General features: G+C 40.8%; 1 protein-coding gene across 1 annotated transcript in view; it reads right to left on the bottom strand.

Moving 5' to 3' along the window:
* Positions 1 to 18652, bottom strand: part of anapc1 (anaphase promoting complex subunit 1) — a 53948-nt gene extending 35296 nt beyond the window's left edge. Inside the window, exons 1-18 of the mRNA XM_088934386.1 lie at positions 18447 to 18652; positions 17310 to 17546; positions 16537 to 16698; positions 16224 to 16266; positions 15788 to 15888; positions 12377 to 12459; positions 11652 to 11725; positions 10994 to 11139; positions 10213 to 10436; positions 9530 to 9739; positions 9173 to 9268; positions 8132 to 8222; positions 7580 to 7645; positions 6813 to 6950; positions 5244 to 5384; positions 4598 to 4658; positions 2319 to 2506; positions 391 to 465 (exon numbers count right to left, since the gene is read on the bottom strand). Of these exons, the coding sequence (XP_088790512.1) occupies positions 391 to 465; positions 2319 to 2506; positions 4598 to 4658; positions 5244 to 5384; positions 6813 to 6950; positions 7580 to 7645; positions 8132 to 8222; positions 9173 to 9268; positions 9530 to 9739; positions 10213 to 10436; positions 10994 to 11139; positions 11652 to 11725; positions 12377 to 12459; positions 15788 to 15888; positions 16224 to 16266; positions 16537 to 16698; positions 17310 to 17522 (2112 nt within the window). The 5' untranslated portion in view covers positions 17523 to 17546; positions 18447 to 18652. The remainder of the gene's footprint in view (positions 1 to 390; positions 466 to 2318; positions 2507 to 4597; positions 4659 to 5243; positions 5385 to 6812; positions 6951 to 7579; positions 7646 to 8131; positions 8223 to 9172; positions 9269 to 9529; positions 9740 to 10212; positions 10437 to 10993; positions 11140 to 11651; positions 11726 to 12376; positions 12460 to 15787; positions 15889 to 16223; positions 16267 to 16536; positions 16699 to 17309; positions 17547 to 18446) is intronic.
* Positions 18653 to 20246: the final 1594 nt, after the last annotated feature.

Below are 20246 nucleotides of genomic sequence, written 5' to 3'. Positions count from 1 at the left end.
TTTCCAACAGTGCTAGTTTGGTAGAATCTAAAGACCTGGTAGGTTCATTATTATACCAGAATGTAATTTAGAAAGAACAGTGGTCCTAACAGAGACTCCTGTGGTACTCCACTAACCCATCCCAATATAAACATTTGCCAATTCAATTTTTTTTATGGATTGATGCAATTTTCCCAATAAGTGTGAAGGCCCTGGAGTGCTTATTGTAAGTAATTCTAGCACTTAAATTTAGACTCAACCTGGACAACTCCAAAGTGTATAACTTACTGTATAACTCTTAGCATAACTTACTAGTATTGTGCTTTTTTTCCTCCAAGACAGATTCTCTGCCTACTGTGACACATGTTAATTATATACGTCCTAAAAATGTAAACTTAAAAAAAGTCTTACATCGTCTGATCCCATCTCTGAAGGCCGGGCTTTTTTTGGAGCAATCACAGGGGAAAGAGATCCTTCAAAATCAAGCTGTGAAGAAATTCAAACAATGAGGCTGAAATAAAAAATCACAAGCTTTAGAATTAAACACTTCCTGGTTACGTTTTGGGTAACTTTTAAATGCATACCACTGATTCTCTCCCCTGTTAAAACATTTTCTCAAGACTGTGCAGGAAGTCATAAGCTTTTCTAATACTTCCACCTTCTTTGTCATGACTTGGTCATCATGGTTTAATAAAATCAATTCAGAACCAATGCGGGATTAGCTTGCTTTTAATTCAGACCACTTTTAATACATTCAAAATCATTGGGTCTGTCCAAGCTAAAAAAGACCCCTGTGCAATGTAATGAAAATATTGTGCAGCATGAAAAAGACAGTCATTGCATGATGCAACATTCTCAGTACATGTTATTCTCTCCATGATGCAACAAATACAAATCAACTACATGCAGCAATGTATGAAAAATGAAGGCACTGAAAACACAGAAACCAGAGGCAAAACAAAAAAAAAAAGTCCTAGAAAAAAGCAACATCCTTCTGAAGAGCTGTTAAACCACAGTTTCAACTGTGTTATAAAAAACACCGTTATCGCAGGGCTGGTACATGATCTATTTTACTAATATCAGTACAAACATTTTGTTCTCATAGACCCTCAAACCAACCGAAGATTAAGCCATCTCTTGTGAGGAGCGAGATCGGTTTTCAGCCCAGACAGAAGAACATCAGGAAGGTTACCAGCAAGAGAAGGCTGTTCAGCCTATGTGGCCCCTTCTGAAAATTGGAAATGCAGGTTGTGCAACCTTCAGTCCTCTATAAGGAGAAGGAATTGCCTAAATTAAATAATCCTGAAGAAACCTCAGTTTCCCGTGGGAACAAGTTTCCTCAAGCTCACTCTTTGCCATTCACCCTCTCTCGCTGTGCCTATGCAGCAAAAAACCAGGGATGTGCAGGCAAACCTACTGAGCTATAGAGACGGGAAGAAGATTGTGATCCTTTCTAATGAGTACAAATACAGAAATGCCCTTTTCCTTTATTTATGCCAAAGAAAGGGCCCTCCTCTTCCTACAAGACGGCTACCTCTGCTCACCACAGACATATACGGGGTGCGTATGCATCTTATTGCCCTTACGACTCCTGGCATTGCTTTCAATAGCACTCAGAAAGCAGACTAATTATTCCCCAATTACTGTTGTTGGGCTGAAGGGCTGCAAGCCTGCCTGCAAGTATGCTGAGTTACAGATGAAAGTGAAAAGGCCAAAAGAAAATGATTCTACCTACATAGTTATGATGTCAGGTTTTAAGCATCCAGTTATTTATTAAATGAATCTAAAATGGAAGCTTGAACCATGACCATCTGGTAAAAGTTCCAGAGCTCTAAACTACTACTCCAAGGTGCCTTCTAGATGTTCAGTTTCTAGGCAAGTTGATGTGAGGAGCCCAGTTCAGAGATTAAACACATCATTCCTGAAGACAATGCTTGGTGGCTTTCAGATCACCTCAGTTGAGAATTACATCACCGAACTCAGCCAGTTCTGAGCGGAACCAATTTAACTCTTCCCTCTTTAAGTGTGTGTAAAACCCATTGGTTGGTCTGATCCAGACCTTAATTTCCTACTTGCAGATTTTAATGTCATCTTTCTGATGAAGAAAACACTTGAAACCCCAAAAGGCAGGGCCTTCCACCAAAATGAGACGAGCCTAATTGTGCTGGGGCTGGGGTCTGACACATGGCGCTGCTGTCCTGGGACATGAGCGACCAGGAAGTGAAGTTTAAAACCCAACATGCTGCCCTAGGCGGCAGCTGCAGCAGCGCAGGGCACACGGATGTGCTTGTGCAGGCTGCCCTGTGCGTCAGACAGGGCAGAAAGGGGGCGCCACTCACACTGCGCATCCACGCCAGCCTGTCGGTGTTGTAGCCCATCAGAGTCATGAGGCACGTCACAAACAGGTTCCACTCGGAGTGAGAGCTGGGGCCGCCCGGTGCGTTGTGGATGTTGTACCATTTAACGAGCACCTTCACAGCCGTCTCTTTCGGCAGGATGAACTTGATTGCGAGCAGGCATTTTTTCACTGGGGCAAAGAGAGAAGAGTCACCTTCAGATACAAAACAATGGAAAAATAAACACTTATACTTGTAATTGATAGTTACACTTATACAGCACTTTTCTGGAGACTCCACTCCAAGTGCTTTACAGGTAATTGGGATCCCCTCCACCACCACCAGTGTTGAGCCCCACCTGGATGACGCGACTGCAGCCATAGTGCGCCAGAACGCTCCCCACACAGCAGCTCTCAGTGGGGAGGAGAGCAGAGTGATGAAGCTAATTCATAGATGGGGATTATTAGGTAAAGGTCGGGGGGAAATTGGGCCAGGACAATGGGGTAACACCCCTACTCTTTTCGAGAAACACTCTGGGATTTTTAATGACCACAGAGAGTCAGGACCTTGGGTTTTGCATCTCATCTGAAGGACTGCGCCTTTTTACAGTATAGTATCCCAGTCACTATACTGGGGCATTAGGAACCACTCAGACCACAGGGTGAGCGCCCCCTACTGGCCCCGCTAACACCTCTTCCAGCAGCAACCTTAGTGTTCTCCCAGGAGGTCTCCCATCCAGGTACCGACAGGCTCACACCTGCCGAGCTTCAGTGGGCTGCCAGTTCAGAGTCGCAGGGTGATACAGCTTATAGATATGCTCAGTGGTTCTGCAAACTAAGATGATCTGATTGTCTTTATCAGAATGTACGATCGCTTCACAAACAGAAGAATATTAATTTGCTAATGAATTGAATGGCAGTCAGTGGGGCTTAAATGCCATTTCATTTAACATATGAACCACAGCTTCTCTATCAATTACAAACTAATGTGTGAATAGGGAGCGGCAAATGCTAGCAATTATAACATAATGGTTTAACCCTTCCACACTTTGCTGCTCTTTAAAAATGACGACAAAACAAATTGGACAAAGTTTGAGGCAGGACATAACTACTGTGGCAGACTCATTAGAAACAAATACATTTTGTATTTTGTCATCCAAAGAGATGCAATTACATACGATTAATCCTGACAGAAGACAGGAACATCACAACTAATAGTTCCTAATTAAGGAAAACCCATTAAGAGGTACTAATGAGAGAAAGTGAAAACATTTGCCTTTGACGTGCTTCTCAATAATTCCATAAACAGAGTCTTCCTGTGCTTTAACACTGGTGCCAGGAAACAATGTGCATGGGATATAATTACACAATTGCCTTCTATGATCAGGAGCAATGAGTAGAGAGAAACGCAGAAAGCAGCTTGCCTGCAGTGATTAAATATCTGAGGCATTTTGGTTCTCAAATCCTTGACAGACACAGGTGCCCTGTAACTCAGCTCATTACTTATGCAGAGCATGTTCATCACAACTGGAGCTCAGGAAACCTGCTGGCTGGGGAGAGAAGCCCAGAGACACACCAATACAGCACTGAAAGATTAACCGCAGCACACTGGTTTTTAAAGTAATTGCTATGACGTGCAGAACCTACAGATCCATTAACTCTGACTACTGTCCAAGTTTATTATAACACTAATCGAACAGATAATACATACTGTAAGTGCTCAAAGTATGGTGGTGGGGGGCAGCCAAACTAATTAAGAATACAATGTATTTATTGAAAAACCAAAAAAATAGTGTAACCTAGGGGTTCCCTGCAATCCAGAACGCTACAATTCCAGAAAAGGAACTCCGTGCAATTATGCTTCAATTTATTCTGTCTTTCTTATTATAGCCAGCGGCTTTTAGCTTTATTGATCCCTCTGAGAGCAAGCAAGTGGGGAACACTGGCGGGGTGCTGCTATATTTACAGTCGCAGGTCGGCTCTCAATCAGCAGGTGGGACCAATTCCGGGAAGTGCTATCAGTTTAATGAAGTAATGGGCATTGTCTGCCGCATTGGTAGCAAAAAATGTGTCAACTAAGGCAAAACCTCTGGATTTAAATCTGTAATTCATACCATTAACAATTCGCAATAATGCGATATTTAGTTGAAACTCATTCACTGAGTCGCCAACAATAAGATCTTCCAAAGATCCAAAAGCCCGGAAAACAGGGGCGATTTTACTAGACGTCATTTGATGTAACAACAACAACACTGTTGAAAAACTAAAACTAACACATTTTACCCAGTTCTGATGTCGCCATCTCAGGAATGGTTATCCTTAGCATTGAGCCATTACTCATCTCCTAAAGAGGAAAAAGAAATTCATGTCACTTGCCTAACCAGGTACAGGAGCCACCCTGGGAACTAACACGACACCAAACAGGAACATCAAAAGTAGCAGTTCCTAATTAATGCTTCTAAATGCTTAATGCAGTTCCTACTTAATGCTTCAACAAATGCTTGTTAATGAGAGAAAGAAATTAGATCTTACAGAAAACATGCTGAAAATTAAACACTATAGAAAGAATAGTTAAAGTTTAACTTGAACTTCTCATATAAACCTTAATACATTACTTTAGTCTTAATTTAATAGCTGATCCCAAACACTGAAAAATACACACATCAATATGAGCTTAACTCCCAGATGGTTTGATATCTTCATTTTAAAGGGTTTTTGAACTTGGCTTTAGGATCAGCATTGATCTTTCCAAACTGTTTTAATTTATCAAGGTCTGTGAAAACACTGATTCATGTATCCTATTATTTTTAAGCATTGCTTAGTATTCGACATTATGGTTGGATGGTTCTTCACATGGTTGAAACAAATCACCTAAACATCCCACTGAGATCCCTGAATCAATTATGCTTAAGGATGCAGAGCTACTTACCAAAGTAACTCGATTGCGAACAGGGTCTCTAAGAGAATGAATATAAGCTCCTATCTGCTGAAAGGCAGTGTCATCCAACAAGGAGGATTCATGATGCTTAGGAGAGCCTCTTAATTCAGAAACAGGAGAAAGCATCACAACCTGAGAATTGTGAAAAAGGTTTTTTACAATTGACTGACCTTAAATGCTAGTAAAAATGTTGCCACAAGGATGTTTTATCAAAACCACTCCTATATTCTAATAATAAATGTCACATTCTGGTCACTGCATCATTCAAAAAAGCTAGGCTTTGTTATGCTAGATTCCCAATAACAGCAATGACCGGCAATCTGACAGAAAATTAAGGAAGAAGTGTGGGTATTGTGGTACAGGTCAGGTTTTTTTTCAAATGATGAAACAAAATATTTGTTTTGTGAAACAAAACAATAGTTTTGTATTTTTTCTCTTAAAGGCATAAATTAAGAACACAGATTCACAGATCTTTCTTATTGTAGTTTGACAAACTGCATAGTTCACAATTCCTGTTATAGTAATGAACAGATAGATAGCCTGACCTTCCAAAACTGTGTATACCCATTTAATCCGTACTGTAGTACCACATACGTTTTCTGATGGTGCTTAAAATGGATTCGATTTTAGCTGAAATCAGCAGGCATTACCCAAAAAAGAACACCAAGATGAAAAGTTATGAAGCAGATGTATATGAAGTTTAATACAAGGACTGGGATTATATTAAAGGCTACCTTCACAAACACTTTCAACAGATTACCCCAAGGTAATTCAAACTGTTTTTCTTTTTTAATTAAAACTAACAGCTCTACTGAGATTTAACAGGATGGGAAATTTATTTCAAGGATCTTCTGTTTCAGTGCTAACCTGAGAAATTGGGTAGAAAGGTAGATAATTTGGCCCAATTATGTTTTTTTTCTCTCAGCGTTTTCTTTTACCAAGGTTAAGATGAAGCCCATCAAGGTTTTTTTTCCCCCAAAATGTGTGATATACTGCTTCCCCACACAAAGGATACATTTTCCTGATAATTGGGTTGTAATTCAGACTCCCTTTATGAAGGCTGGGGTTAAAAAAAACTGTAATTTTTAGGATGTAATTGGGATCTAATTGTAAAATTGATGAGCATATTGGGAGGTTTGTTCCCAAAACTCAAAATCACACTAGAGTAGACCATTCTGCAATTAAGCTGCCTAGCACAGACGTTACTTTATTTAAAAGCAATTTACTTGGATCTTTTCCGGGTGAGTTTCTAAGGGTAGTGAGTCACCACAAGAAAATGAATTGAGCACTGAGACCAAGAGTTTAAAACTCTTCTGATTTTTTTTCTTCCCTGAAAAAAAAAAGTTAAAGAAAAAACACTGCAGTATGCAGGCTTCTCAGCAAACTTCTCCGCAAACTTTCACCCTAGTCTGAGATCTCCCCACCCATCTCTCAATCCATCACCCAGGCCAGCACTTATTGGGAAACTTTTTCAGACAAGGTTTTTGGTTGATCCTCATTGGCAAGCACTACAAACGGAACAAGAGCTTGGGGAGTGTGCCCCCTACAGACACTGCTCACCTCATCCAGACGGCCTACGTGTCTGCTCAGAGACCTGGCAGGGGTGCTGATACTGTCCAGTGGGGTGCTTGGGCGTGGCATGGGGTTCGACAAGCTGCACGAAGGAGCCGGGAGCCCAGGAATATACACCTTCCCCACCTAGGGAAGAGATCAGCAACACAGGTGGAAGGCGTCATTCACTGGCTTGCTGTTGTTTTATTTACACAAAGGCGGCAATTTCAAGTTGCACTTGTTTATACACAGTTATCGTATGAGTTGCCCGATGCTGTCACCCAGGGCAAATAATGAATACAACCACCAAAACTTTGGTTTTAAGGCATAAAGATAGATAAAGTCACAGCATCTTAATAATATGCTCAGTATACACATTGCAGATGAAGGGATTTTATGCAGTGGAAGATAAGATGTGTATAGATTATTTTATATACGTTATATAACATACCAACTACTGTACAACACTCACCTTCAAAGCTAAACCAGTAAGTACACAGGAGACTAGTGGCACAGCAATACAATTTGAATGCTCTGATGCAGCATATTAAATATCTACAAGAAACAGCTGCATAAAGTTGTTCATGGCTCATATGATTAGTTTATTTAATCAAGCACTTTGTGTGGCAATTTCCTACCAAACTCAGTCCTAATACTGCGGGTTCATGTTAAAGCAAATTCTGCACCACTTCCACTTGATGGAAACTGCAAGGCCACAAACCCACTCTCCTACCCTCTGGAGCTAAAGCGCAATTATCAGATTTCAAAAAACATACCCGGGAGATTCCAGTGTACAAAACCAGACTCCCATTGGTTTCCAGGACCAGCATGGCACTGATATTCTGTTGAAGAAAACAAGCCAGACCGGATGAGCTACGAATAATTTTGCATTTTATAAAAAAAGGTTACCCAACAAAGCAAATGATCAGAGTTAAACTGCAGTCTCCAGAACACGGGAAACAGAAGCAAAATCTTATTGCCTGTAACATATCTTTAGTCAGGTAGAAAGAGTGAAATGGCACACTCTCACTTCAAGAAGGCCCAAATTCTATTGCTGAATATTCAAACCAAGTTAAGAACTTCCAGGCCAGGAAAGGAAAATCACAGTAAAGCCATTTATAAATTATAATGGTATTTCAAGATCTGTGTACTTTACGTCCAATACTAGAAGTTGTCACGTCACTAACACTTTGTACAGTTCTAGAATTCTTGCTCTGATGTGCAAAGAGGAAAAGAGAACTGTTCAACCCTGTAGTGCTACACTTTGGAAAAAACAGTCCGTTCCTTAACCCTCAATATTTAAATTAATATCACTTGAAATGAAGTACCTCTAAGGGGGCCGCATCTTTCGCAGGGATTGTGGTGACAGAAACAAATATCAATTGAGACGAGTCATTGCTCTCAATGAATTTTACACACCTGCAACAAAAGCCAAGTTAAGCGTTAAAGTGCCAGTTTTTAAGACTTGGTATGTACATAGCCTTAAAAAACATTTTTAACAAAATAAGACAATGAAATACATTTCAATCTTAAAATATCTTACGGATATAAAATGTTACATTTTAAAGCAGTGCTGAATGGCATCATTTATGCGTCATGAGTCTGCTACTGTCTGTGTGAGAGACTGATCTAATCAACTCATTCAGAACCTTAACAAGACACAATACTGTATTCCATCGCCTTTTCTGGTTCATTACGTTTACTCATGGAAGTCCACTAGAAAGCAGGCACAACAACTCCCTGATCGCAGCCTGCAATGACGTCTTTGTATCCGCAAGAAACATGAGGCTGGTTATAATCAATACCGTTTTGTCTATCAAATTCATTAGCATTTTTTTTACATTGGAATCGCCCATTTATTTTTAGCATGTTGTATGTTTTTCATGTCTCAGCCTGTAGTTACAATCCTCATGATTCCACTCAGGGGAGAATAAGGAAGTGGAGGCAGATTCCTCCCACGTGCCCACCTTCCAGCCAATCGTCTTGTAACATGTCACCAGGATCACTGCACTGATTGGAAGAGAGGCACGTTCCTCACCGACAGCACCCAATGACTGCATGCCACAGGGGTCTCAGTGTTGCCACCAACCGAGATAACCCTAGCTGACTAATCCCACCCAGTCCAGTTGTGCATCTCTGCCTAGAGAAGCCTGGTCACCGTCAACCAGTGAAATGAACTGGGCTCGAACCCGTGACCAGAAAGCTCAACCTGAGCCTTCAACAGCTCAGCTTCTCGAGAGGCACCATGAGATTTTCTTTGACTACAGTGCTGGAGTGAGAAGACACAGGTGCAAGGAGATCGGCACAATTCTTACAGCATACAGCATGGAGATCCATGGAGATCCACACAGAAGTGGGAGCCGACTTACCTCAGCTGCTGCTGGGATTCCACCAAGAAGCACAGAAACCTGTGATCACAGAGGTCAGTCGTGGTGAACACCTTTGTTGCTTGGCAGCTCTTCTCCCTGGGACATCCAAGGGTTAAACATCGTATGTTACAAGAGACCCAGAAATCCAAAATAAAACCAAACAAAAAAATTAAACAAAAGTTTTCTAAAGGAAAAAAAAACTAAAATTAAGTATTTTAAGGGAATTGCTAGTCTTCTGTCCAGTCAGGTGGTGTGATTCAGGCAATGTCCAGCTGGATCAATGTCTCGCCGGGAAAACTGAAGCAGTCCAGGGGATTGTCGAGGGGGAGACCAGTCGAGCGGGATTAGATCCAGTACCTGGAACTGGATGCTGTCTCCGTCCAGAGCTGCTCCATGCACAGCTCCGGCACTATGGGCTCGGTCTCCGGAGCCTGGAAGGAGTCGTTCAGAGTGCTGTTTGGAGAGTGGCACACACTGTGGTTCTTGGGCGAGGGGGAGTACAGGGACGTGTTGAACCGAGGGGCTTCAGAGAAGGAAGGCATCCCAATGGCAGGGGAATAAGATCGACTACGAACAAGGAGACAGAAGCCAAACAGGGCATTGAAATCTGATCAAGAGCGACACTCACCAGTTAGTCTCTCTTACCAGTGATCCTGCCGTTCAGCAGCTTTATTCGTATAAATATTCTATAGAACCTTCAATACCCGTTTTATGGCACAGTGTGGCACAGAAAAACTAAGTGAGTAATTAACATTTATATAGATTTCTTCACATCATTTTGATTCCAATTAGCTCTTTGGTCTAGGAGCAGTAAAGATAACCCCCTAAAACTGATGAGGAACAGAACAGCACTGGTCATGTCGCCTTGTTGCGACATCTTCAAGCCCTCAACAGTCCTGACACTCGTTCATCCTCTTGTCTGGATCCCTCAAGTCAAAGGGCAGGTGTGCGGTCTGAAGGACAGTCAGTAAAGTCCCAGTGGATGAGCTGCACAAGTGCAATTCGAGCTTCCTGAAAAACAGCACTCTGGGATGGCTGACCTGAGAGCCGCCATGTTTGATATGGATGGGGAGTGGGATCGGGAGTAGAGCCCTGGAGAGGCCGTAATCCTGCTCTGGTTGTGCAGGGAGTAGCTCTGGAACGGGGAGCCAGAGGGCGAATCCATTTTGGAGACATTCCGGAGGTGGGCAGTGAAAGAGCTGGTGGCCACCAGTTTCGGTGGAGTGCCGATCTGCTCCGGGTATTTCAGAACCACAAACTGCTCCTGCCAGGGCAACAAGTGGAGTACAGGAAGAGCGAAGTGTCAGTGCATTTCATTCCTGAATCTTATTCTTTAACCGCAACTCCACAACATCTCATCAGAACAACACACACTATCCTGAGAAGCTGAGTCTACAGTCAGCATCTGAATGTAAGTGATTGTAGTATAACCTATTATATTCCTTATGCTGACCATTTTAAGTACATTTTCTAACCTTATACAAATGTTAAAAAACTAGGACACTGGCTAATACAAAAGTCTCATCACAGTGCCAGAAAAGCATCGCAGGAACCTTACACAAAGGAACCAGCATTTACGTCTACCAAAATGCAAAGCAATGAAAGAAATCACTTAATTAAAACAAGGTTTAGATTTAAACACTAATCCACAGGTGTGGCTTCCTCAGAACTAATAAAAGATTTGGAAAATACACCAAACTGGGGAAAAAAAGCTTTTAAACAGGCTGCCTGAATTAAATTCAATAAAACGAAACACAGCCTTAATTTTGACGTTAGCCACAAGACTGCTCCAAACTCAAATATAGTATACAGAAATAATACCTCCTGAGTCACTCTGCGCAGCGCCCAGACAGTGTGAGTGTACTGAACCGTGTCGTAGGTCATGATGATCGCTGGCTCGCAGCTCGTGAAAACAATCCTCAGAGTGCTGTCGGCCACATACTGCACCTGTGCGGCTTCAAACAGACCTGCGTGCAAACAAGCCAAGACAAAAAGGACAGTCCATCCATTAACACACCGATCAGCTCCAGAAAAGCTCCCTGCTTTTCCTCTGCCTTTCCTGCCTGCATCTCAAACCGGCTGGAAACTTGAAAGCTCTCCCTCTGCTCCTGTGAAACCGCAGGTGGCAGCTACGCTTTACTGAGGTGCAAAACAGCTGGTCGTTGGTTTACTCTTTGCAAAAAAAAAAAGGAAATCCACAAAGGTTTCACTGTAAAAATAAAAGTGCAACACAATCATTAAGACATCAACATGGCTAAAGATTTTAAACACCTGGAAAAGCACACGATGATCAGTCAGCAGTGAAGTAGATATTATAGGATTTGTGCAGCCTAAATCCTGGTAAGTAGATTTCATAAAGACAACAGCTAAGAGCAGTACATCACAACATAATTTAGTCTTATGATTACTGTCATTATAAACTATGGCAATACTGAATTAGAAAATAAAAATACATCAAAACAGAGATCTCAATTCTCACCTGTTGACTTGCAGATAACAGGGGCTATTTCATCCAGTGGATGTCTCATGCTAAAAATTGTTGGCAGTGGCTCTCTGGGAAAAGATTTTAAAAGTCAGATGGCATATTGCATCCTACTCTACCAGTCTCCAGGGTAATTATGAAAACTAACAATAATCTACTCCCTTTCACATACAGTAGAAAGATCTAAAAACTGCACAATAATACTCAACATTAACACACAGAGGCCCCATGTTAAAAACAAAACATAGCATGCATGTCTCCAATATCATTTCATTGTTTTCTTTGAAAACTATTTGTCAATCGGGGATTTTAGTTCATAAGACCGGGAGATAATACATTTTCTAATTTAGCCATTAAACCACAATGGTGAACTCTTCATTAAATTTGCTTTGCTGAAAACATGTTTAGAGTGACAGTCAATACCACACACTTTGGATGGATCACCTAGCTAACAGCTTCTCCTAACCCTCTTTTTGAAGATCAAAATCGTAATGACTAAATAGCAGGATAATGTTAGCTGCTTCATCTAATACTAATAAGGAGGATGATTATTTTGTCCTGATTACAAACACAGATGCGAATATCAATTATCAATTTAAAGTAAGGGAATAAAAGAATATGCTATCTTTCACAGAGGTCAACCTATAGCAGTCATTTATTGCGAAAACCTATTGCATCCAAGAGTAAAATGAAAAGGCACAACTTAAAGTAAATATTATTACCTTGGAGGACTCTGTGGGAAATCAGAAGTAGGATTTTTACGTTCAAACAGCAAGCCAAACTTGGTCGGCCACACAGCTGATACCTTAGAGAAAAACAGAAAAATATCCCCACTGTTTTTCAGCTTGATCTACGTGGATTGTGATTAGAAAAAAAATGTTGAAGCTCTACTACAATCACTCTAAATGCTATCCAGGGTCAAACATGAGATGATGCCACAAGTTTTCTAAATACTGAAGTGTTCCTAGTCTCAGATTTGAACACTCCAACATCATATAAACATAATCTTAATATTATATAGTGTCTTCCAAAATTATTGGTACAATACTGTAAAAACTGATTTCCAGTCAAGCAATTTGAATTTGCAATTATGGGATAAATGGATTAATTTAAATAAGTAAAAGGTAATGTGCTTCATTTTTGGGTAATTTCAAGCATACATTTGAAGTGACCATACGTACTGGGACACATTTAGTTATATAAATTTCATATATTAGGTGACATCTCTCATAGAGGTTAAAATAAGAGGTAATAACAATGCATGAAGTCTGCAACTTAATGAGCTCAACACGGACTGTGTGCAATCGCCTGCCTATTCTTGGGGGGTCTTAACTTGCAGCATGTCTAAATCATGCTCCGTTGAATTCACGTCTCAAGATGACTCATCTACTGGTTCACTGCTCCCCACCCCGATGTACTCTCGGCTCCACCCAACAAGTATGGAAGCATTGTCTTCTATACAAGCAGATAAAGGGCTTCTGGAAGCTTCAGAATCCTTTCTGCTGCCACCATCAATGGCTCCATTATTGGTAATGAGAAGTGAGAGAGTTGCAGAGCTGGCCCTGCATGCCAAGGCCATGATGATGTTCAGATGTGCAAAGATGAGCCAGTAGAGTTTTAGAGCAAACATTCTAAGTCCAGATGAGACAAAGATCAACCTCTACCAAAGTAATGGAAAGGCTAAACAAAGGAACTGCAGATGCTCCAAAGAACACCAACCATGAAACAGGCTGGATGTGACATCATGCACAGCTGCCTCAGGATCTGGCAATGGGCTGTTCTGACAGAATTTTTTTAGCACTAAAGTTACAAAATTAGGAGGCAAGCAATTTGCACAATAGGAAAAACCCATCCGAGTTAAAAAAACACTGAATGGGTGACTGCATAATTGATGGAGGATCTCAATATTTTCAATTTTAGGTCAAAGGAAAATTCTCATCATGTCAGGTTATAGAGATCTGAGGAATAAACAGCAAACATCATCTTGTCAAGATTCTTCAGCTTCACACCACCACCAGCTGTGTTTTTAATGAGTTGGGCCAGGTATATCAATAAGAAGTCCAGTGCAGTAGGGCTGTACATTGTCTTTAAAGATCAGCTGACACGAATGCAAACCTGTGGGCACAAGCTCTTTCTGCAGCAATACAAAACATGCATGGCAGGTTTTCACTGGAGTGAGCAGTAACTGTAATTCAATAAGAAGGTATAAAAAATAGAGACTTAATAGAGACTCAAGAAAGTCGTTTTCGCAGAGACCATTTTCCTTTCTAGCAAGTAAATAAACTCAGGTAACCTATTATTAAACTCTTTCATATCTTTAGTAACAGATTTAAAAGGACTCTCTGGGCCCTATTACCAACCAAGTTTTGATACAAGGCAGGGCTGAATTGGAGGCCTAAATGTTCTAATTATTTTATTTGTTAAACAGATTTTACACTTTCCTGTCCAATATTGTTTGCTCAAAATGATTTCGTTGTGTTGTAAATGAAATCAGGCTCAGATGACTAAACAATAAAATTGAAATCTCTTCATCCTTTTTAAATATATCCAGCTGAGCTAATAATTAAAACTAATCCAGCTCACTGAGACCTTAATTTGGAACCAAAACTGGAAGACCATCCAGCCCCCCTTAGGACTGAAGTGTAATCCCCCTGGGCACTCAGTACATACAGGATGGCTAAGCCTAACACAATATTATTCTGCTTGTGTGCCATATTTGTCATCTATTTTAGTGTATTAGGATTTGTTAAGGGAGCATCACTCATAGTGCCTGTGGTCTGATCTAACTGATTTAGCAATTTTGTCATAGATCAGTAATCACTGACAAAACACTACAAGGCGGTGTGTAAGTTAACCGTGCTTAACTTTACATAACAGTCAACAATGAAATAAACACCACACTGATCACGGACTGTTTTGGAGATGCTGTTTTGGAGGGAAATATTTTTTTGTGTACTAAAAATAAACTGCTTTTGCGTCTATCACGGCTGTGAAAGACAGATCATATACTGTATTAAACAACGGGAAGCGATCAATGCACCTTTGTGGTGCAAGAGTGTGTTAACATCCTGACACTGAGGATGCACGTTTCATTAGTTTTTTCACTGCCATTTACAACACTTCACTGAATGACTAGTGTTGTGTTCACAACTAGCAGAAGAAAGGGAATCCTTATGTAAACGTTAAGGGATTCTTTAAACAGCAAGACAGTTTCTGGTATGATAGGAAAAAGTCTGAGATCACAGAGACTGAGGTTCAGCACATTCTGCGAGATGGAGGTGAAACTCCAAGCTCTTAGTTTCATTCACTTTCTGCACAATTCATTCTCAAGTTTCAGCACCTGCATTACAACAATATTACAGACTGACTGAGACACTTTTTGTATTCATTTCCACCTGGGTTGCAAATAGGTTAGATCACCACCTTTTTTCCCATTCATTTAATTTCTCACGTCTGATTCTAAGCGGTAGCAACTTCTGCAAAAGTCTAACAGTTTACAAAAGAAGAATATACGCATGGCATCATGCATGTAGTTTCCCATATTTTTTCCTTGCTCAGTTTTCAGAAGTCCTTCTGGATGCTCTTTTTGCAGGAACACTAATTCAGCGCCCCACACAAGCAACAACCATAATTTGCCTCATAATCTGTTCAACTATAAATCTAGTATTTTCAGCAGTTCCTAAAGAGCTTGAGATTTCAGACACGCAAGTTAACTTGAAATCAACCGTTTGTGGAAGTAAAAATGTCCAATCAATTAAATCAATGGATCAATAAAGGTTTCGGAGCCCCAACTATTGTAAATGATCAGATGTTGCACAACAGAACATCTCGGTGATTACGCCAGCACGCGATACCGATCTCCTACACGAGGCGTATACAACTTGGGATTTTCCATTCCAGGCCATTTCAGGAACAATAGTTAATCCTTAATTACTTAATTCACCCTAGTGCCAAAGATCCCTATAATTATTGAGACCGAGTTATAAAAAACACTGCAATGGAGTGAAACGGAATAGCTGAAGCGGTCTATCCAGGCCTCAGACCACAGCTGTCCCAGCTCTGGCCCAGGTCACCCTGCTGGATCGACAGCTTCAACAGGGAGTCAAACGAGGTACCAAAGAGCTGTGACTCACCTGGAAGGGCAAAGGGGAGATGAAGTCTTTCCCAGTGATACTGTGAACATTCACGCACGTCCTCTGAACAACGCAAACAGTTTGCTCCACGACTTCTTGTTCTGAAAGCAAAATGTTATATATGCATCATCTAGTCTCTTGGCCAGGAGTGCGATTTTCTCCGATTCCTCATTGCACCTACCAAACCTTTTCAATAGGCTGAGTTGCATAAGCCTAGATGCCGGGATGACACAGATTAATATTTCATACATGTCATACCTTTATAATTAAACAAAGGACTTCATCTGCTCATCAGGGATATTAATCTGCAGTCATATCTGAAGCCTGATACTGTGCTGCATGTTTACAACCAACAAACACAATGAAAGCTGATACACCAACATACAGACCCAGGGTTTTAATGTCTAAACTATAAATGAAAAAAAAGCAAAATTACCTTCTCTATCTTCCTCGGGTACACCAAAATTACACCACAAGGCCTGAAATAAACCATTAAACAATTTCAAATTCCACGTACATCTATAAGCACATACATAATACACTTTCATAACCAGTTCAAAGGGCTTTAGCCATGTCAAAAAAGGATCACTGAGAGCAGTTTGAAAATAATGACTTAATGAGACTGCAAGAAAAACAAGAGAAAAACTCTATTCTGGGGCTGAATGACATATTTTATTTTCTTTGCCCCCAGGAGTAAAGCAGACGCTGAAGAACAATAGGAGGGAGTGAATTTCCTTTGTCACGTGTACCTGTAGAACAGGACTGTCCACGGTGAAAGCCTTGTATACATACGAAGCCTGATTCTTGCTCCCCCGGCTCCATATCACCATGTTCCCAGCCGCATACAGCTCCTCTTCAAACTCCACCCCATGGACCTCTCCACCAGCTCCCTTCCTCAGCTGCCAGCTCTCCTGACAGCACAACAGAAAGGGGATGATCCATAGCCCATTCTTCACAGGGATGATGATGACTGGCATTCCAGGAACCGCCAACAGTATCACAAAATACCCCTTAACGATGAAAACCTTGACTAAATCCACCACAGCTGTATTTGAGCCATGCAAGTTTGCAAGTTTAATTTTAACAGGCATCTCTTCCTCCACACAATCTTACTAATATTACCGATACTGATTATTGATATAATGTAGCTGAATTAGAGTTTTTTTGTCCTGGGATGCTTATGTTATCAATAAAGCATATTGTAACACTTGATTTATTCAGATGGATACATTTAACATTCCATGATGCAGCACGAGCTGCAGCGATTAAAAGCTCGTTAGCAAGTCAAAAGTAAGGACCTGACCAAAATGGCTTTTCATGACCATGTTAGAGAAACAGCCACATCATGCATCACTTGAAATCGACAGGGGATACCTGGAAATAAACTTCCAGCAAAGCAATGTGGGGAACAGAATCAGGGAGGGGGAAAAAAAAATTAGTTGAAAACGAGAGAACACACAAAATGCAGCAGGACAGAAATAAATCCGAAAGGGGTTGAGCAGAAGGAAATCCGAGACATTACCCTCTCCTTCTCCTGCAGCGTTACCTCCCGAAGAGACCCCACCAGCCCGGCTGCCCCATCGGAGCACCACAGCTCGGAGGCTGGCTGAAGCTGTCGCAGCTGCAGGTTCACGGCGTTGGGGTGATTCTTACAGTGCTCGCGACCGAACGGAACAAACTCCTGCAATTCGCCTGCGGCTATCATTGTGGCTCTCTCTTCATAGACGTTCGACATGAGTTCCAGATATCAGCATTATTTCTGCAGGGGAAGCCAACAGGTAAACATGATCCGGATAAAAGCCAGCCGTTTCCCCCACCCCCCAGGATATATTACATATCTGAAAGAAAATTACCACACAAAAAAAGCAGCAGGAACTGGAAAACGAGCAGAAAGCAAAAACAACATAATCTGACAAAAGATGTAATTTGTTTATAGCGTGTTATTTTTAGGTGCTTGCTCATGTTTGCGGCCCGTTGAGGAGTTAGGTTTTACAAAGTGAGAAAACACTCTTCACTTTAAACAGCTGACAAGAAAAAGCAACCCCTTCTTCCCGTCAGATGGAACCTGGGGTGGGGGTGAACTTACTGAGGTCATGTCTATCTTGGAAGAGCTTTCCAGAAAAACAATCAATGCTTTCTACATCTGGTTAAAGCAAACGAGCGAATTCTAGGAGTTTGTTGTCCGATTTCTTAATTAAAAAAGAGTGAAGCGCACTGCTCCAAATTGTGAAAGGCATGAACAACGATATCGACTACAACATGGTCAATAATGTAGTAATGTAATGTAGAAGTGATCCGCAGTAACAGCGGCTGGATGCATGTGTTGTTCCATCCTCCTGTTCCAAGCAACCTCCCAGCCTACCTATTTTAGGACTCAGATAGTAGAAGAAAGATAATAAACGAGGGCTACGGATAAGTGACAGCAGCAGCAATATTTTAGTACACAGGAACACGTGGGCATGTCGTAGCACGTTACTAGTCAACATTTCATCTAGATTCACAATCTAAGCAGTGTTGATTAAGCAAGACTAGTTTAAGCAAAACAGGAAAAGCACGCACTTTGCCTTAATGTTGAGAGCAAAACGTCATTCTCGGAAACAGCTGCACGTTGGATAGCTATTAAACTGTGCCAGGAAATAAACAAGGGATACGGACAAACCTGTTAGTAACGAATCGTCTACCGCCGGATCTCGGAGTCCCTTGATGTATTTACGTTCAGTATAAGAGGATGACAGTTTTTGACAAACTGAAACAAAACAAACACTGAATTCCGTGGGGAAAAAGACCAGACGTAAAAAAATAAGAATAACAACACAGGGATTCAAATGGACGCGGCCATCTTGATATCCCGTGAGCCTCCGCCATATCGCTCTGACCAATCAGAAGGCACAGAAAAATCAACAGCGCGGACGGGCGTCAGCCGAGCCGAATATTCCTCCCATGTAGACAACTCAGGGAAATAATTTCATGCAGGGATGGGTTTGTCTGTCTGAGAAGCGTAATTGGCGATGATATATGTTTGACTTTGCTTGCAGCATTTCATAGTTTTGCGGCGTTTTTAGAGACTTTCATCATAAACCCGCTTAACTGTTGAATCCAAAAGCACCAGAGCTTTGCAAACCATGCAATAAGGGATATCGATCTTGTGAGACAGCATCAACATCATTCGAAATATCCCTTCTCGACAATGACTTCCCAATTAAACAAAGCGCAACTTAAGTATTTCATTATTGTACATGACTCTTTTTACTAGAGAGTTAGAACAACTACAGGTCAACAAATGCTCTGTAAGGATTGTCAGAGCAAATACAGTGATAAATTAGTGATTTAACTTACAGCTAGTCCGGAAGTGGAAAGTGTTCCTCAATATATGAACTATTATTTGCCTAGGTATTATTCACATCCCCAGCATTCACTTACTTTCCAGTTTAATAATGTGTCACATGCTTTTGTCTAAAGCAACTTTGGCAGACATTGCCATGGTAAACTTATTATTAGGGTTGTTAGATTCAAAAGCAAATACATGTAGTACAAATACAGTTTATCTGCATTGTTGCAATTTTAATTGGCCATATTTAATTCTTTGCCAACAATAGACTAGATAAATAATTATTTTCTTGCAAGACTTGTTTATGTATCAATGAATCAAGGCACTGACACAGTAGAGATGGAAAACCTTGTTTTCGATAAGACGGAATGCAAGTTTAAAACGCATGAAGTAATTATATAACGTACCACATGCAGTATGCAGTTGCTATATGGATAAAATTGCCAAGCTAATCCACATGAGCACACTGTTGCACATGAGAATTTAATTAAAGTCATCAATGCTATTGAGGACAACCCTGCTTCGGTCCTTGAAAGAGGAGGGAGAGAGAGGGAAGGTCTTAAGCCCTATCCTGAAGGCACACTCTCCTGCTGGTCCCTGCCAAGCTTAATTACTTAATTGAAGACTATGTTGAACTAACAAATTGCTTGATTGGACCATAGCCATGTGTTATACTTATGCAATCAATTAGTACTGCTACATATGAAATCCATATGAATGGTATGGATTCATACGAATCCATATTCTACATATGAATAGTTAAAAAGCAGCTCCAACATGATATGCAGAAGCACTGAAACCAGTCAAATAGCTCAAATGAATGCCATTATGGCATCAATTGTGTAACTGAGAGCTTGGTTGGAACAAAAATCAATATGGATCTCCATTACCAGAATTAAATATTCCTGTTCTATGTCACCCTTAAAAATAATCAATCTGTAAAGACTTGTGTTCTGTAAGTGGAATATTGTCATGTTTTTCTTGCTATGAAACGTTTAAAAAGAAAAGGGGTATTTATGCACACCAAATGGATCTTCACCCTCACCTGTACAGAATGTGTTTTTACCTTGTTTAAGATTTTTGTGTTTGTATGTTGTAATAAAGATCAATCATCCAATTGTTACCTTTGAA

The sequence above is a fragment of the Atractosteus spatula genome, chromosome 15, assembly GCF_055471065.1.
Source record: "Atractosteus spatula isolate fAtrSpa1 chromosome 15, fAtrSpa1.hap1, whole genome shotgun sequence".
NCBI classification, from domain to species: Eukaryota; Metazoa; Chordata; class Actinopteri; order Semionotiformes; family Lepisosteidae; genus Atractosteus; species Atractosteus spatula.
Note: the sequence above shows the minus strand (reverse complement) of the source record. Positions and strands in the feature narration are given on the sequence as shown.